Consider the following 20150-nt stretch of genomic DNA (forward strand, 5'->3'; position numbering starts at 1 on the left):
GGGCTCAACTCGTGGATTAGTTTCTCACAGCATGGCCTTATAATCTAGTTTGAAATAAAATAGCAACACAACAGACTTAAATGCAAGCACAAAAGTGTGCAGATGGAAAGGATACCAGACAAGTCACTGCTTTTCTGTGAGAAGCGCCATTATCTCGTCTCAGGGCTGAGAAAAGTTGCAGATGAACTCTCAACATCCTCATCTCCATGCATAAAGCCCTGGCGAATTAATCAGCTCAGCAATCTGAGTTATGAACTCGCCTGCTTCCAAAGTGAGTAATACGGTACATGGTTACTTTTTAAATTAGAATTATTTAAAAAAACACACTCCCCTTTAAAAGTCTCCATGCCTTTGCACATTCCATCTATTTGGAATGTCTTTCTTCATCTAATTGAGTCTTACTTGTTCTTCAAAGTTCACTTCAATCAGATCTGAATTCTTCCCCATCCCTGTCTGATGTCTGCCTCCCCTGCTCCTACTGCTTAGCACACAGGGCACCTGCCAGCACAGAAATCACTGTACACAGTCACTGATTTTGTGTGTCTCCCCTGTCGAGCCACAGCTCAACTCTGCAGCTCTACAATCTAACACAAGGCAACTGAACTGAACAGGGGAACAGGAGAATGAGCACACTGGGGTGGCATACACGGCGAGAGAAAAAGTGGCTACCAAGTTGTATAACTTACAAGCTATGGCGATAAGTCTCCAACTTATCAATGAAGGCTTCTAACAATGCTACAAGGGTATTCCTATTTTCCCCACTATGCAGACAGGAAACACAGACATCAAGCCATCACCCAGGACTGTCCTAAACAGTTGGCTCCTGGGTCTGTGCTCACAACCACTTCTCCATCCTGCCTCTCAAAGCTAGAGACTGGCTGCCTTCAATGAAATTGCATTCATGTCTTTAAGCAGAAAATTGAGCTAACTTTCTATCTTGGGCATTTTGCTGACATCATTACCACGACTTTGAGTTTCATAGCAGTTTTGCTTTCTCTGCTGCTGTTATAGTAGAAAATTTTAGAGAGTCAGAGAGCTCTGGGTGTCTGAGGATGTAGGAAAGCAAGAAACTACTAGAAAGGAGTAGTTTCCTAGTAGTAACCCCCCTGGGCTAAGCACTCAAAAATGTTTATTTGATCAATCTTGAATATTGTAGTATGTATGCTGATTCCTGAGTTCCCCCTTATAACTTGTAAGTGACTTTCAAGCTAGGCATCCCTTCCTCTTAGGCACTTACCTTCTGACCTTTGGAGTGACTGTAAAAATCGTCTGGCCAGACGTCCTTCCCAAACATGACATCATCATTCAGGTAAATAAACTTCTGGGACAGCCCTTCGATGCGATGGATGTGACTCTCAATAGCAGGTGAACTAAAGGTAGGCAAGTGGCTCAAATTTCGAAAAACATCCTTGTAACAAAAAAAAAAAAAAAAAAGGAGAAAAAGAGGAGGGATTAGAGTTTTTCTTGTTGTCCTTGTTTTTGGAAGGAAGGAAGGGAGGTGGAAATGGAGGTGAGGAGGGTGAACGGAATGAAATTAGGGATAAATAAAAGAACAGAAAGAGACAGAAAAGGAAACCACAGCCTCGGGTGTACCTGGTGTGTTACTATTGTCACTCGAGGATTATCAAGGTTCAGCCAGGATGGAATCTGCCCATTGGTGACAATGAAAATATTCCGAACCCATGGTGCATGCCTCTCGATAGATCGCAGTGAGTATCTTAGCTCTTCATTATCTTCAAAACGGCTGGCAGAAACGTCTTCATCTTGCTTAGACTGAGAAAAACACTGGCACATGAAGATGCAAAATATCCCTTAAATTATACCACCTCCTCCTCCCGTCTGGCCCCTGCCCTCTGCTCTCAGGGCGCTCTGGTGGACTTTTAAAGACCAAGTCCTACTTTTAAACTACAGAAAAATGCAAATGACTCAGCACATTTAAAATAACAACAGCAACACAAATACACAGCATTTCTTTAACATACTTTTTAGAAAAGGTTCTTGGATCTGATTCTATTTCACTTCAATTAATATTAACCAGTAGCAGTGGCTGAAAAATCAGAAAAGTTCCAATCAACTCACGTCTCTGCAAGTCCTCTTCCTTCTTCTAATATAGTGACTTATAAATCTTTAACACTCGAAACCCTCAATTCAGGTTTTAAAAGAATCTCTGATTCCCTCACCTGGCTGATGGCACTCAGATCCCATAATAAATACGCAGGACTTATGGTCAGTTCTTTTCCATCGATGGTCATGTTCTTCTTAGTCTGTTTATTCAGTTCTTGGAAATCTTTGGGGTTATTCAATTTTAGAAGTGCCACACTGGCCTCTGAATACAACTGCAACTACAAAGTAACAACAGGGTTACATATGGAAAAACATGTCTCAAAGAAGAGACACCTTTAAATTCCCAGTTTGAGCTTTAATCTCTAAATATAATTTATATTAAATATATACCATATATAGTATCTATAAGATGTATATTATATAGAGACTAAAAGTTTCATATATAGGGGCCGGCCTGGTATCGCAGCGCTTAAGTGCACACGTTCGGCTTCAGTGGCCCAGGGTTCGCCAGTTCAGATCCTGGGTGCGGACATGGCACTGCTGGGCACGCCATGCTGTGGTAGGTGTCCCACATATAAAGTAGAGGAAGATGGGCACAGATGTTAGCTCAGGGCCAGTCTTCCTCAGCAAAAATAGGAGGATTGGCAGCAGATGTTAGCTCAGGGCTAATCTTCCTCAAAAAAAAAAAAAAGTTTCACATATATATATATGAAATAGCAAGCCAATATCACCAAAAAAAAAAAAAGACAAACAGGCCAGACACATTTCCCAAATGAACAGAACAGAGCAGGTATTTAAGAACACAAGGGAGCGGAGGGGCTGTGGCCAACAGGACATCTCAGGACGTGTCTGGAAGGTGCAGCCACTCCTCAACATCCACAAGCGCCGGCAGATCTCCTGAGAGGCCAGGATCCCCTAGTGTTACATGAAATTTTCCCAATTTTCCATGTTGGCTCAAACATTTTTAACTGTCATACATTCAAGCAAAATACATTTGGTCACCAGTCTGTGACCTTTGTTCTAGAATATTTCCAATCTGCTTATACTGGGGAAAACCCTGCAGTGCAGCTTTGCTGGGACTGGTGGACAGCACAGTGGCCAGCAGGGTGTCCGCACAGCTTCTGCGCCCCACACCTGAGAGGAATGTCTTTGGCAAAGCTGCCTGAAGTGCTTCCACAGGAAAATCACCTTTTGGGGTAAAGCTCTCAACGCAATCCTAAATCTAAGAGGGAACATCACAGACATCAACATGTTTTACACACACACTTCCCCGCCTCTACCAGAGTCCACACCACCCTTGATCTGTTCAATGTTCTAACTCTGCATTGTACAACTTTGGATAAAAAGAGGCTTTCAGAGCTTAAAAAAGGGGGGAGGATTGAAAACCACTATTCGAGGACAGCAAAATCTTTGTGCTGAACCGGCTCTTCTAACAGAGCTAGTCTCTTTCTTAATTTATAAAACAGAGCAAACACAAATTATTCTGGGCTCCTGCTGAGCTCTTGTCTATGCTACATGACTAGATTTAGCTCATCTTTCAGAGTTTCCTGAGGTTATGTCGGCCCAAACCTGGAGTTTAGAGTTAGAATTTCATTTACATCTTTCCCCCTTTTTATGACGTAGGTCATTAACTCTTACTACAAACTGGGTGTGGGTATATGTGTGTACCTACACACGTGTGTACTGTCTTCCTGACTGACTACTTTCTTTCACCTTGACGGTGCCTGCTCTCCCCACTGTCACCATCCCGCCTGGGTGTGTGGGGCAGATGGAAGGCAGGCCACGCAGGGCAGATATCCTTCTATCTGGGTACCTAGAGAGTCTCAGACCCACCCCCAGCCTCCCCTGCCCCTACCCTCCCTCCCACCCTGCCTCCCACAGCACCTCCGAGAGCTCCCTGGAGTGCAAAAATCACTATTCTAGAATAAGCAAACGCAGGACTTCAATATTCTAATTTAATTTAAAATTTATTGGGAAAATACCCTTATCTTAATCTCTTCTATCCAAACTGCTTCTACTCTGAAAAACTATTTTGAAATGTCACAGATATTTTTGTAAGGTAACTATACAATAATTGGAAGAGAGATGAAAAGTAAAAAGCTTAAGGGAATGTTTACATGTATGAAAATGATTTTCTGCTGCTGTAACCAAGTTGTAAGCGGTGAAAAGGGTGGGGATGAAGTACCCTCTGCTGGCCACTAGATGGCACCCCGATCCTTGACACTTTACTTAGTTATGCCAGAAGGAAGAGAGACGGGAGATAGTAAGGAAAAGCAGTTGTAGTAAGTGCCTAAGGCTGGAGGTCTTGGCTTGGGTAACTGCCTCCATATATAGCTTCTCACTTGAAATTATATGTTTATCTAAACACTTTAAAAGTTTCTCAGGGCCGGCCCAGTGGCGTAATGGTTAAGTTTACACATTCCACTTTGGCAACCCAGGGTTTGCAGGTTCGGATCCCAGGCATGGACCTACACACCGCTCATCAAGCCATGCTGAGATGGCGTCCCACATATAAAATAGAGGAAGATGGGCATGGATTTTAGCTCAGCAATAATCTTCCTCAGGAAAAAAGAAAGAAAAAAAAAAGAGCAGATGCCTAAGATAGTTTCAGAGCAGTCACCAAAAGAAGGGGCATTAGTACAATATTACTTACATACTACAATTTACTGTGACCTTGAACATACCCTGAACAGAAGTTTGAGGGGCAGAAAGTCCAGGGAGGACAACATGCTGTTCCCATCCTGCCTGCACTGTCTTTCTGGTCAAATCAAACGACCTAGGCAGGCTTCAAGGATCCGTGAAGACTCTCTTCTCTGTGAAAACTTCCCCGTCTCTGATCCACAACCTTCCCTGTCTCTAAATGCCAACTCAACGTTTGTACTACTCTCTTCAATAGCTAATCTTACACTATCTTTCTTTGCTGCTTGAATATATCCTATGCACACACTCTGCTTCCAAACCATATTATAAGTAGCTGGAGGACGCATCTGTGCTCTCCACCTCTTTTGCACACCCACTCAGCAACCACTATCACTGAATTAACCTGAACGTGGGATCGCACTTGACAGCTTTGGGAAGCTTTCCACCTGCTTTAACATATGTGAAAGAAGAAGGGAACAGAAATAAAAAACAAACAAAAAACCTACCATGAATCAAAAAGTCTAAAAACAGAATGATTTAGATTGAGCTGAAAATAAAGACTACGGATCATCTGATTTCTCAAAAGGTGAATTCTGTGCCCATCACATACAAAAAACTCAACAGATAAAATAGAGGGCAATTAATGAGATCATAAAGGAGTCAACTCAAGGTCTCTCAAACTAAAAAGCTTTATTAGAAAAGATTGTTGATTTGTAAGACTACAGTCCACAGAAAAGATTTTATAAATTGAAATCTATTATCTTGCAAATGAAACCATTTTCAAGGCCCACTGCTGCTCCTGGAGGTGGGGGTGGGGATTCTGAGTTTCCTCCAAATAAAATGATAAAGGCAAAGTAGTCGTATGTATACAACCTTGGTATCAAAACCCTCAATGAGGGGCCAGCCCCATGGCCTAGTGGTTAAGTTCGGCATGCCCTGCTTCAGCGGCCTGGGTTCAGTTCCCGGGTGCAGACCTACACCACTTGTTGGCGGCCATGCTGTGGCAGCGACCCACATACAAAATAGAGGAAGATGGCACAGATGTTAGCTTAGGGAGAATCTTCCTCAGTGGGGGGAAAAAAAAACAAACCCTAAATGACTCCTTTGGATAATCGCATTGCTGAAATGTTTCCTTTTATATTCCAGGACATTGTATATGGTAGGTGTATTTAGTCACAGCCTTTCTTCTTGCTCATTCCTTCAACAGCATTTCTCCAGCAGCAGCAAGTGCCAGGCCCCGAGGTGATCGCTAGGGTAGCAGGTGAAGAGGCGTAAATACTTGTCCTGAGATGCTCGCAGGAGGGTAAGGGTCTCCGGGACGAACTCAGCCCCAGATGGCTGGGATGCCACAGGCCTTGGCAAAGGCCTCCCAGAGGAGCCTCCAAGGGCAAAATGGTTTAGCCATCCAGATCCTGAAGTCCAGTGTCTAACGGCCCTTTCCTCCCACACGCCATGTAACACACCCTGAACTGAGCTCTGGGTTTCCTTCCCGAAAACCTGCTTCTCCCACTGAAGCTCTGAGTGTGGTTAATGCCATCACTTCCATCTTCACTAGTAACATCCACTTCCCCTTTCATTTCTCCTTCTCTCTCCTCCGAGAGCTAACAAGTCACTGGGTAGCGTTGAGGTTCTATTTCTAGAACCATCCTCATCATGGGCACCACGGCTTTGAATTCACCACTTGTCTAACCCGAATGTCTTGCTGGGCTATGGCAGGGGTGGCTGAACTGGTTTTCCTGCCTCCAGCCTCTTCTTGTCTAATCTCTACCTGCTACAGCTTTCCCTGCTGTGTTCTTAGAAATGATCGGCTCCTCCGCCTCCTCCTAGAGACGTCCCCCGCCTCCACAATAAAGTCCACGCTCCTCACCAGGAGATCTTTCTCAATCTGGCCTCAACCCATCTTCCCAGTCTCTGCACCAGCAACATCCCTGCCTGGGCTTGCGCCTCTTGGAATAGTCGCCTTGGTTCTCTGAAAACACCACTTAGCTCCACCATCTACCCTTTGCTCAGGCGGCTCCCTCTTCTTGTTCTTGGGATGGTTTTTCCCACTCCCTTCTCTGCTGGGAAAATGGCTGCTCTGTGCAGGGCCCAGCTAAATTGTTTCCTATTCCGCAAAGCCTTCCTTGGCCCCAGTATGACTAAAACTCACATGTTCTCACAGGACTTTGTATAAAGATTTATTTGGCAGTGATCACACCCCAAAATTACTTAAGTGCTTTTATTTGCCCAGTTATCCTGAGCACAGTCCCTGGCACAGAGCAGGCAGTTGATAAATGCTCACTAGGAGTGGACTGGGAACCCAATGACAGGACACTCTATCTCAGGGTACTCATAATAAAACCAGGAAGAAGAACCTAACGAAGCAGAGTCACTGAAGAACTAGGCTCGAAGGCTGACACAGTACCTCTATTCTTCCTCTTCCTCATTTTCTCTCTAGCCTCCAAAAATCAGAAGTCCCAATCCCTGAAGCTGATAACAGGTGTTAGCATCAGCACAATGACCTGCAATGAATGTTACCGATGATTAGCTTGACCCTCTGAGGAGGTGCTGGCCACCACAAAGACAAGTCTGAGAATCCAAATAAATCTCCAACTGGGTGAATGAATGATGGAAAGGGGTATCACCATGCACGAAACTTGTTGGTACTCCTCGTCCAATTAAGTTACTACCCCACCCTACCTCTACCTGCGGATACCACTCCATGTCACCCAAAAATAGCCTGCTGAAGGATCGACCAGTACTTGGAGCGGCATTCTTTGGCAGCACACACCCATCCACCAGCAGATGCACCGGTGAGCTGCTGCAGCAGAGAGAGACATGGGCCAGTCAACCCTGAGCAGAGAATGGAGACACGTCATGAATCTTCTTTCCTTTAAAAATTTATCTTACTTGGAAAAAAAAGAAAAGGGGACCGGCCCCATGGCCGAGTGGTTAAGTTTGTGCGCTCTGCTTCAGCAGCCCAGGGTTTTGCCAGTTCAGATTCTGGGCCCAAACATGGCACCACTCATCAGGCCATGCTGAGGCAGCGTCCCACACAACACAACCAGAAGGATCTACAACTAGAATATACAACTATGTACTGGGGGGCTTAGGGGAGAAGAAGAAGGGGGAAAAAAAAAGATTGGCAACAGATGTTAACTCAGGTGCCAATCTTAAAAATTTATTTTAGTTGGAATTATATAAATAGAATCAGGAATGTCATTCTTTCTGCCTAAGAAATTTGAGCTGACAGTCAAAAGTACAGATATGCCCTCAGACGAGGGAAACAATAGAAAGAATAAACAAATGGGACTTCATCAGACTAAAGAGCTTCTTCAAGGCAAGGGAAAACAGGATTGAAACAAAAAAACAGCCCACTAATTGGGAAAAAATATTTACAAGTTATTCACGTGACAAAGGGTTAATCTCCATAATATATAAAGAGCTCACACAGCTCAACAACAAAAAATCAAACAACCCAATCAAAAAATGGGCAGGGGACATGAACAGACATTTCTCCAAAGAAGAGATACGGATGGCCAATAGACACATGAAAAGATGCTCATCATCACTAATCATCAGGGAAATGCAAATCAAAACTACACTAAGATATCACCTTATACCTGTTAGAATGGCAAAAATATCCAAAACCAAGAGTGACAAATGTTGGAGAGGTTGTGGAGAAAAATGAACCCTCATACACTGTTGGTGGGAATGCAAACTGGTGCAGCCACTATGGAAAACAGTATGGAGATTTCTCAAAAAGTTAAAAATAGAAATACCCTATGACCCAGCCATCCCACTACTGGGTATCTATCCTAAGAACCTGAAATCAGCAATTCCAAAAGTCACATGCACCCCTCTGTTCATCGCAGCATTATTCACAATAGCCAAGTCATGGAACCAACCTGTGTCCAGCAACTGATGATTGGATAAAGAAGGTACGGTATATATATATACAATGGAATACTACTCAGCCATAAAAAAGGACAAAGTCGTCCCATTCACAACAACATGGATAGACCTTGAGTGTATTATGCTGGGTGAAATAAGCCAGACAGAGAAAGATGAACTCTGTATGACTCCACTCGTAGATGGTAGTTAACATATAGACAAAGAGAGCTGATTGGTGGTTACCAGGGGAAAGGGGAGTTGGGGGAGGGCACTAAGGGTGAAGTGGTGTACCTACAACATGACTAATAAGAATGTACAACTGTAATTTCACAAGGTTATTAACTATCATAATCTTAATTAAAAAAAATTATGTTATAGAAAAAAAAAATTCAACAAAGAAAAACCATAAGTGCTTTGCAAGCAGCTTCCCAGTTCCTGTAAAGTCCATTAAGATTTGGCCTGGACTGAGGGTGCCATTTGACGGCTTTGGGATATTGAGTGCCCCGATTTATGGAATATGGCTTTTTGTTCCTTTAGGGTTTCTACAAGGTTTTTAAATAAAGTTTTCTCATTTTCCACTGGGGAAAAAAAAAAGTACAGATACGCATGTGTCTATAATTCTAGAACTAATAGCTAAGACGCCAAGAAACCAAATAAACATTGGCTGAAATGAATGTTAATCTATGGTTTTATCTGCCCAAATCAGAACTAAAAGTAACTCACGAAAAGGAGGGATATAATATCTATTTAAAAATAACTGCAGACTAAGAAATAATTTAACCCTAATCTAGCTGGGCACTACCATAGTTCCAGTACCAAAAAGAAAGTTATTGGGGTCAGCCCCATGGCCCAGCAGTTAAAGTTCTGCACACTCCACTTTGGCAGCCCAGGTTTGCAGATTCGGATCCCAGGTGCACACCAACTCCACTCGTCCACCATGCTGTGGAGGCATCCCACATACAAAATAGAGGAAGACTGGCACAGATGTTAGCTCAGGGACTCTTCCTCAAAAAAAAAAGGTATGAAGGAAACCATGAAAAAAAGAAAACATAAATGTCATTCATATTACCATCATATTTACAAAGGTAATACAATGTATCTTAAAACTGAAACACTTATGAGGAAAAAGAAACAAGTTAAAGGGAACTTTGAGGGGGGAAGGGCTATACAAAACATGGTCAAGACATGAACTAAGTAAGAACTCCCCCACAGTCACAGCTCTCCCCAACACTACCTCCATTCCCATCCTTCCACCTCTAATGTTAAATGACGTCAATAGAAGGAAGGAAGAATCTGGTAAGCTAAACACATGGCAGGATTTCAAGAACATTTCTTTGTAACATCAAGAAAAGCAAAGCCTAACAAATTCTGAGCCAAGAACATCATGCCCTCTATTGTAAGAGAAATGACATTCATGTTTTACCCCCTGGAATGCTTCTGACAGAACAGCAGGCGTCTTGACATAAGGTCAAAAGGAAAGTACACCCACATGGACTGTGCTCTAAATCAATCTGGCAAATGGCTCTGAACACAATAAATGTCAAGGAAAAGGCATGTCACAGGGCAGCATCCAAACTCAACTCTATCAAATGGCATTAATGGTCAAGCGTGAAGAGTTCATAGGTATAAATCCTAGATACATTAATGGCTCAATTAGCTATTAATGAAGGTTTCACATTACCAAATGTTCCAAATATCTGAAGTGTACTCTCTTTACGAGTGAAAGCTCTTAATAAATGCGCAGGTTGGAGTCTATGTGTATGTAACTACATGGGTGGTCCCTCCCATCTCCTCCTACCATGCTCCCATGGCCCTTATGCTGTAAGTTCCATCAGGACTCTCGTCTGTTTGGTCCACTGCTGTATTTCAGCAGCTATAACAGCACCTGACACACAGCAGAAGCTCGTTTGTTAAACAAATGAATCTTGCTTCTGTCTGGGAAACCAACAAACCAAATAAGACTCTTAGAATCTTGCCCAAATTAAGAATAAGGAGCAAAGATCTTCTATAAATAAAGAGTCATCTTCAGGACAACAGATTGTGGCAGAACAGAGACCCTCTTTGCTTCTTATGATTGTCAGAGCTGTATTACCAGGAAATGGGCCACAAGAGAAGGGTCATGTATTAAATGAGATAAGCTATATTGATTCCTCTATTTTTTATGCTCTTACCAGTTTTATTTTAGAAGAAAGATTTTCTGGCAGTTTTGCTTTTAGTTGATTTGTTTCCTTGAATGTCGGTGGAAATCCACTCAGGAAAGCCAAATCTTGCATTAGCACTAACCCAGGGACTTCTTTATCTGTGGTCTAAAATAAGAGGGGGAAAACACAACTCACTCTCTGCAACATAAGGCTGGTGAAAGCTCACAGCTGAGAAAACTAGTAAAGATCTATTGCACCATTCAAGCTTCAAAATAACAATGTTAAGAGGACTCAGATCAACATTCATTAATACGTCCTTGTATGCTAGCCTTGGAGGAAAAGTAAACAGTAAAAAGCCTCTCAAAGTAAAACAGCTTTATTCCTCATACTTTTATTCTAGTCACTGCAAAAATACAATTCATTTGAAACAACATACCAAGTAGCCCCTCCAAACTGTCTGTTTGCTGTTTCCTTTAAACATTCCAGCATGGGCATCTTCAACTGCAATAAAGAATACAATACATAGGCATATTTTTAATCAATACTTAACTACGATGTCTGCCAGGACACTGTACAAAGCATACTGGGAGCTGTTCAAGTGGTATAATACACGGTCTCAAAAAGAGGCAGCTGGGGAAGACAAAATTAACCCCCCCAACAAAAGGGGAATGATGGAAATCAGTGTACAATTAAATGTTAAATTTTGCAATACCGAAGGAGAAATTCATGCAGGCAGCAGAAACGTGCAGGAGCAAACATCAACCACGTTTAATGGGGAAAAAAAAGAATTGCTGGACTAGAGTAAAATATTTGGGAGTGGTGAGTACTGGGACAAAAGGGTAACCAGAAGAAGAGGGCCACTGAAAGCCAGGCCAGTGGCATTTAGGTCACCAGGAGGGAGCTCGTGCAGACTCTAGGGCACCCTGGGAGTCAGAGTGAATTCTTAAGATTCACCAGGTAATGCTGAAGAGGGCAGACGAAGTGGAGGGGGCAGGGACGAGACGTGATGACACAAGTCAACTGAGAGAGAGTTCTAACGTGACAGGGACAAATCAGATCAGCAAACTTGCCGCTGACATTCAAGGATCATGGAAAACAGAAGAGAAGTCAGAAAGCTGTAGTTCTCATCTTCAAAATGGGCACAGAAGGTGCCCATCTAATTCTGCAAATTACAGCCTGGCAAGATGGATGTCAGTCCTGGGCAAGAGTCTCAAACGCACCATAAAAATATAGCTGGTGAGCACTGGAGAAAAGAGAACCTTCGCAATAGACTGCTTATCTTTAAACAAAGCACTGAGCATTAAGAGTAGGTGTTCATGATGAATAACTCTCTCAGATATACACCTCTGTCTGTCTCTGTCTGTCTCTCTTTCCACTGATATGGTGGGTTCTACACTGGTAGACAGAGAATTCTACTGGATGCAGTATACGTATTTGTATGTAATCTCAGCAACCTACTAACAACATCTCATGTCACCTTTGTGGATCTAACAGAGACATATTGGCTAGATCTCAAGGTGGGTGGATTATAACCAATTCTGCCTGGAGAGTGTGAATTATAATGCCACAGTCACGTAGAGGGAGATTGTTGAGGTGTGCCATAGGTTCTGTCTTGTTCGACTCTCCAACAAGGTTTTGGAAGACACAGAAGGCAGGCTTGTGAACTGTGTGGATTCACACGAAGCTGACAGAGAGGCTATTATCCTAGACAACAGACTAAGGGGTCCCCAAAGTTCTTACTATGTGAAGCAGTGAGTCAAATCTAGCAAAATAAACTCTCCCACAAACAATGCTAAGATGTTTAACTTGGCACCAAAGACCAACTACACAAGCATAAAAGAGGGATTTGAGCATTAGCACATATAAATTTTTTTTATAAAGACTTAGGAGTTTTAGTCAACAGTGAGTTCTGTATGAGTCAACAATGCGCTGTGGCCATCCTGAGTTTCCATCACATTGTTGTGCTTTTAAACAGAAGTAGAGTACTCAGAGTAAGAAAGGTGACATTCTCCAATACTGATCTATCAGGAAACCCTGCTGGGTTGACCTTTAAAATGTCCAGAATCCAACCACTTAACACTACGCTGATCCAAGCCACCTTCCCACTTGTCTGAATTATAACTTTTGCCCCCTCCTCAGTCTATTCCCACTACAGCAGCCAGACTGATCCTTTGGGAACATAAGTCAGATGACATTACTCCTCTACCCAAAACCCTCCAACGATTCCTTGTTGCACTCTGAGTTGTAGTCATGCACTGCATAATGACATTTCAGTCAGCGATGGACCACATATTCCACAATGGTCCTATAAGATTAGTACCACATAGCCTAGGTGTGTAGTAGGCTATACCATCTAGGTTTGTATAAGTACCATGGCTACCAGGGCCCACACCATTTGGTCCCCAGTTACTTCTCTAGGCTCATCTCTTGCCCCCTCTCCTCTCCCTTTTTCACTCTATTCCAGCCACACTGGCCTCCCTGCTCTTTTTCTAACATGCCAGATACACTCCTGCCTCAGGGCCTTCCCACTGGCTATACCACTTACCTGAATCACCCCTTCCCCATATATTCATGTTGGCTTCATGAAGGCGCTCTCACCTTCAAATTTTCACTCAAAATCACCTTATCAGTCAGTCTGCCCCTGCTCAATTTTTCTCTACAGGACTTATCATCCACAAACTATCCAATTTACTTGTATGTTTCATTTATTGTCTGTCTCCCTCTGCCAAGATGTAAACTTGACAAGGGCAGAGACTGTTTGTCCATCTGTTTACTACTGCATCTTCAGCACAGAGAACCTGGCACTTAGTATGCACTCAGTAAATATTTGTTGAATGAATAGTCCCACTTGGTTTGCAGATTGAACCACACTGAAATAGAATGCCAGCTGACACACTTTAAAAGTAATAGAAACTGAAGCTCATTCTGAGAAGAGCAAACCAGAACAAAGACAAACCCCTAAGAGACAGCTAAAGAAGAATGAAAACAAATGTCACACGGGAAAGGGATCTGATTAGTTCTGTAGGCTCTCAAGGGGTACACATTTAACCAGTGTGAGAAAGCACTTTGTAATTCCTTGTAAAAGTCAATGAAGTCCCGAGGTAAAATGAACTGTCATAGGAGGAAATTCATTTCCTGTACATCAAAGGGGATAAGCTTGATAGGAAACACCACTTTGCCGTGGGGACCCAGGCCCAGGCCGGCCGCAGGGCTGGGTCAGGGGACTGTTCAAGTCCTGTCCAATTAGTAAGTGTAGGACATAAGTGACACGGCAAAATAATCAGAAGCGGGCAGAAATGACACAAATTAGAAGGGAAAAAAGTCAACAGAACTCAATGATTAACTGCGAAGAGGTTAAATGAGATAAATGAAATGTCAAATATGGGTACAAATTTTTAAATCTAGACAGGGTTGGCAGTCCATGGCCAAAACCTAGCCACTGCTTATTTCAGTATAGTCCACGCTAAGAACAGTATTGACATTTCAAAATAGTTAAATGTGTAAATGCATATATAAATACCTATATAATATCCACCATTTTGCTTCTTGGCCCACAAAGCCTAAAATGTTTACTATCTGGTCCTTGAAGAAAGACTTCGGCAATCCCTGATCTAGATAACAGAAGATGATAAAGAGTGAGTTGTGGCCCACTAGAAATAAAGCTCCCAAACCGCAGGAATGCGTCTTTTTTTTTGTTGTTGTCTGCTGTCTCCCTGTTACCTAGAACAACAGCCAACTCAGAGCGGTGACTCCAGAAATCCTCGCTGAATGAAGGAATATACTAAGTAGGAGAGCCAAATAGAAACCCAAGTGGGAATCCAAAAACAGTATGAATAAGACTATAGTTTAATACAGATTTTACTTATATCAAAATTCACAATCTTTTAAGTCTTTGTTATGTTATAAAATTAGTAGAGGAAAATCCGAGATTCTCTCCATAGAGGTTATAACTGATGTATACAGTAATTGTTAACATAATGTCATTCCTTTTTCTCTTCAGGTAAAATGTTATCGGAGTACCTTAATTTAAGGAAGCTCTAATTTAAAAAAAAAACAGGGGCCAGCCCTGTGGCTGAGTACTTAAGTTCACATGCTCCGCTCCAGTGGCCCAGGGTTTCACCGGTTCAAATGCTGGGCGCAGACATGGCACCATTCATCAAGCCGTGCTGAGGTGGAGTCCCACATACCACAACTAGAAGGACCCACAAGTAAAAATATACAACTGTGTACTGGGGGGGTTTGGGGAGAAAAAAGGAAAAATAAAATCTTAAAAAAAAACCAACCAAACAAAGCTAAATTTAGCCCAAAAATATATCAGATAATTTGTGAAAACTTCCCAAAGATTATCCCTTTGTTTTCCCTATATATTTAAAATGTAACTTAAATAGAAAACATAAGTTGTTTATACAAAATAGTTCAGAAACAGATCTATAGGGTGAAGGGGGAGATATATGTACTTGGAAAACTTACAATTTCCTTTCAAATTACGAATAACTTAAGTAGCAGGAAGTGAGCACTATGTTAGACATCGTTCAGGACACAAACTGGTGAGCGATAAGTTTCCTGCTCAATGAAGAAATTAGATGAGAACACCATCAACTCCTGTGCAATTAAAAACTAAGTTGTGAATTATGTTACAAGTACTACAGGGATGTAGAAAAGTAAAAATAAATAAAATCATTGTGGATGTACTAGTCCAGGATATTCATGGAGACAGATCTGAGATGGGGTTGGAAAGAACAGGAGATGGGCTGGGAGAGGAAGAGGAACAGGAGAGGCAGCACCACATATGTGTGAACACAGGGACAGCATGAGGAAGATGCAAGAAAGGCAGGGATGAGAGGATCCACGGGCAGAATCAAGACAATTAAAGCTGAATCTTAAACACCAGAAGAGGCGTTTATATTTATGGGAAAAACCAACATATACTACTATATTATTCTGCTCAAAAGGGGAGCGAACCGAAAAATCAGAGTCTTCTGATTTGTTTACAGCCATCTGCTGGACAGACTGGAGAAGACCTTTACAGGTAGGCAGAGCAGCTAGGTGTCTATTACTGGAGGCTGTGTGAAGGAATTCAGTCTGGTGTAGAAGAAATGAGATGAGTAAGAAAGGAAGGAAATCTAAGAGTTATTTGCAAGAAATGAAAGCGGTAAGAGGATAAGGTTAATTATTAGTTATGGGAAGTAAAAAGAATAGGTCAAAGATGGTTCCAAAGATTTAAGCTGGGACGTATGACATTAAAAGAATGGGAATTTGAGAAGAGGACTCAATGTGGTAAAGGGAACAGGACAGTTTTCATTTTACACAAGGGAAAAATATAGAGCCTCCAAGTAGAGAGCTCAGTGCAGAGGAAGAAGGAGAGACAGGAGGCCAGAAAAGGAGACACAGGCACCGGGCTCAGCAGCTTGGTGGCCAAGTGTGAGGATGGAATCTCTAAGGATGAAGGTGCAGTTTTACGCCAGGAATTACAATTTTAATTCTATTATCTGCCAAATCCACTGTACAGTATAACCAGATGTTTCGGAATATAAAGTCTGAATGCTCCAGGTATGTCCTGTCCAAACTGCAAAAAACAACCTTGCTCAGGACTTACGTGATAAAATAAATTAAATAAATAAGCCTCTAGAGTAACTCGGAGCAAAGAGATTGAGGCAGATGTGAGTCCCAGGTGTGAGGGCCTGCCACAGAACAGAAGGCATCTGTATTACACAGAGTAAACATATGCAATCCCCTTCTGATGTCAGGTCTGAAATACAATGGCAGCTCTGTTGCTTCTCTTTTTACGTTTTTAGTTTACCGAGCATTTCTTTAAAATTGAACCATGTCTGCTCCATTCGGAATTTTGTTATTCAAACATCCAACGATGACATGATTTTAAAATACCCACAAGGAGAGCTTACCATTCTTAGTACTGTCGAAAACAACAACTGAGACGTTAGTGGAAGGGTTTTTCGGTTTTGCGACATTGAATATGTCACTGGCAGAATGAAAAGAAGGATAAAGAGCTGGCAGGTCCTTCAGTGTGACGTTGGCCGGCAGGGCTGGGTCCAGGACAAGCATCGGCACCTTAATGCAGTGTGTCAGCAAACACTCCAACTGCTTCTCACTGGAAAGAAACACCAACAAGCTCACAACTATGTTCTAGAAAATTTCATCAACACTGAAAAGCTTGCTGGCACTACTAAATTTGCCAGATGTTTTTCTATATCCTACAAAAAATTATAATCTTTTAATAAACAAGGAATTTTACCTCAAGAATATAAACATTTAGAAAATTAGCAAGTATTTATAAAACTACGAAACAAGTGCAACTCCTATTAATAAAATAAGATTGCCACCAAAATTTACTAACTCAAAGGTGCACAAGAAATTAAATATTTCATTACTAGTTTTAAAGCTTACTCATAATCCCAGTAAAGCTCATTATTAGGCAGATTAGGAAATAGATAAATTCTGGTTAACAGAGGGTCATCTTACCAGATACAATTTACCAATTCCAACTAGAATACAATTAAATACACTGGATATGACACAACACCAATGCAAACAAGGGCAAATGCGACAAGGTTCTAAGATGAATTTACATGAGCTATTTCTATTTAAACATAAGAAATACCTAGAATAAACACATTACCTGAATAAACAAACAGGCAAAGGACACAGCAAGAGAATTCACAAAGTGGGGCTATAACTAGTCAAACAATATATAAAATTGTCCAACCTCACTAATAATCAAAGAAATGCAAAAGAGAACGATGAGGTATTACCTTCTGTTTACTAAATTAGTTTCCCTCAAAAAATGATGACTCAATGTTAGTCCAAGTATAGTAAACCTATTCCTCTCAAACACTGCTGCTGTCACTCCAAATGGGTGTCCCCCATTTCCTCTTTGGAAAAGCAATTTGGTAATACGGTCAGGTGCATAACAATGTTTCGGTCAATGATGGACCATGTATACAATGGTGTTCCTTAGATTAGTACCATACAGCCTAGGTGTACAGTAGGCTACACCATCTAGGTTTGTGTAAGCACCCTCTGTAATGCTTGCACAACGACGAAATCACCTAACACATTTCTCAGTTTATAGCCCATTGTTAAGTTAGGCATGACTGCATATACATATGGCACGTAGACATACACATATATACATATACACTCATGCAGACCCATAAAACACACATATATACATATACACTCATGCAGACCCATAAAACACATATGCTTTTTGCTCAGTAATTTACTTCCAGGAGTCTAGTCCGAGGAGAAGAGAAACAAAACAGGAAAAACAAATAAACCTACAAACAGAAAATGCCATGGACCCAAATATAACATCACAAAATATTTACAATAGTGAAAATTCCAAAGTGCCCAACATTTAATACATTACAGTATAATTATTTTATGGAGTATTATAAAACTATTAAAATTTAAAAGTAAGAAGTATGAAGATAATTTATCAACATGGAAATATTTATGATTATATAAAACGTAAAAAGATACAAAACTGCATAGATTATAAATTATAACTATAAAAACATGCATGAAAAAGGAATAATAAAATGATCAGAGTTGTTGAATGAGGGCCATAGAATTACGCGAGTTTGCTCTTTTTACTTTCCTCTCAACCTTTCTGTAATGTTGCATCATTACTTTAAATAATTTAAAAGTCACTATTAACAATAAATAAATATACATAATTAACATAAGGAGATGATTCAGAAGGCACTTCTGGATCTCAAAGTTCCTCAGGCTCAATTCTACGAATAACTCTTTCATTTAAGTCTAATGGTTAAGTGGAGAAGTGGCAGTTAACAGATTTCTGATTCTCAGTGACACAGTCTTGTTTTAAAGATCTATCAGATCAGGTATGATTCAAATCAAGATAGATGCAGCTTATTCTTATCATTGAGCTAAATCGCCTTCCCAAGTCCTTAAAGATAAGACATACAGCTATGACAGCTTTTAAAGATAAGGAAATATATACTGAACACGTAATTAAATGATGGATATAAATACTCTAAGTAAAATACTAGGTGTAAGTTAGAGTTTAAATGGACCAAGAGAACAGTACAGCAAGACAGATTAATGAAAACGACAGAGAAGAAAACCTTTTTTCTAACCCATCCAGAAACAACAAAGCTTTGGCTAGCTACAACCCAAAAAAATCAGAGTTCTCAATCAACTATGCCTTTGGCACTGCAAAATTTTCCATCTAATGGATGCACTTAATTTAAGGGTCAAAAACTAGCAGAAGAGGGATTGAACAGGAGTAACAGAGTAAATACAAAATAACGTGCACCAAACAAAAACAAGTGAGAACCTGGAAGTTTCACTTCAATGCTTCAATCTTTATTCCTGGGAGGAAACTCAAAATGCTTACCTCTTCTTAGTTGGTTCTGTTGTGTTCTTCCCAAGGATTTCTCTAATGAAAACAAATATATTTCATTACATTTGCACGGACTAGTGCTAGCCCTAAATGTGACTAACAGGTAACCTACAACCTGGATTTTCTCGGTTACTCCACTGGAACTACCCAGTAGGTTAGGAAGCACTATAATGCTTATAACATTTAAGATGCATAATAAATTATGTTTCAATCAAATATGATCAACAAATATTCTCACGCACCTCCCACAGTAACCCCGACAGTTTACTTAAAATGTAAGCTTTTACATTTTACTAGTAAAACATGGCACCAGCCTGTCAAAGTCATTTTCATGCACTGGGAAGGTCTTATATTCTCTGACACAGAGACAAAGAGACAATTTGTGGCAGTATAACATGGCCAATGACCTGCACCTGGGGTGCACCCATAACATTTACAAAGAAGTGAACGAGGAAGTTCTCAGCAAATACTCCTGAGCAATCAAAGGTGAAGTTACACCAGCCAGATCCCCAGCTCTGAAGGCTCACCAGAAGCTCACTACACCTTTCCCAGATAAAGTAAGTGAAATGATCAAAATTCCCTAGTAAAAACATTACCCAAGTTTCTAGTTCCATAGTGTATTACTTGATATTAAAAGGGATAAAGGTATTGCTTCTTGGCCTTTTGGCTAAGATGAAGTGTAGTATCTGTTCTTATCAGTTTAATATCTGATACATCCTCTATCTGAGGACAATATATTAAATGGATCTTTGGAGCAGGGAGATGGAATAGGAGCTTGCTCTGTCCACTCCGCGCATCGACTTGGTATTGCAGTACCTCCAGGAACGGTGCACCCCCTCTGGGGAAATTAAAAAAAAAGGGGGAGGTGATAAGCGGAATATACTTTTTACTGCCTTTATCAAATGGAAAAAAGTTAAGTCTGGAGGCCTGTTTTACTTTTCAAGGGAATGGGTATTACCGTGAAGCTATTCTGCATGATAAAACTTTTACTTCATGAAGCTATCACGCCTCAGACTTGGGCTGAGCCAGCTTCTAAGCCTGGA

General features: G+C 41.2%; 1 protein-coding gene and 1 non-coding gene across 3 annotated transcripts in view; one reads left to right on the forward strand and one right to left on the reverse strand.

The window, feature by feature from the left end:
• Positions 1–20150, reverse strand: part of GNPTAB (N-acetylglucosamine-1-phosphate transferase subunits alpha and beta) — a 75114-nt gene that overhangs the window by 21427 nt on the left and 33537 nt on the right. The window contains exons 4-10 of one of the 2 annotated variants that reach the window (XM_014835021.3): positions 19102–19143; positions 16622–16827; positions 11155–11219; positions 10749–10883; positions 2181–2342; positions 1594–1773; positions 1238–1408 (exon numbers count right to left, since the gene is read on the reverse strand). In XM_014835021.3, coding sequence (XP_014690507.2) covers positions 1238–1408; positions 1594–1773; positions 2181–2342; positions 10749–10883; positions 11155–11219; positions 16622–16827; positions 19102–19143 — 961 coding nt within the window. Of the gene's footprint in view, positions 1–1237; positions 1409–1593; positions 1786–2180; positions 2343–10748; positions 10884–11154; positions 11220–16621; positions 16828–19101; positions 19144–20150 lie in introns of both variants that reach the window. The other variant, XM_070507158.1, reaches the window with a different exon arrangement.
• On the forward strand, positions 19755–19945 carry LOC123283672 (U2 spliceosomal RNA). The gene has a single exon (XR_006524347.1). It is a non-coding gene; the product is annotated as a U2 spliceosomal RNA (small nuclear RNA).

This window comes from Equus asinus, chromosome 4 (genome assembly GCF_041296235.1).
Source record: "Equus asinus isolate D_3611 breed Donkey chromosome 4, EquAss-T2T_v2, whole genome shotgun sequence".
Classification (NCBI taxonomy): Eukaryota; Metazoa; Chordata; class Mammalia; order Perissodactyla; family Equidae; genus Equus; species Equus asinus.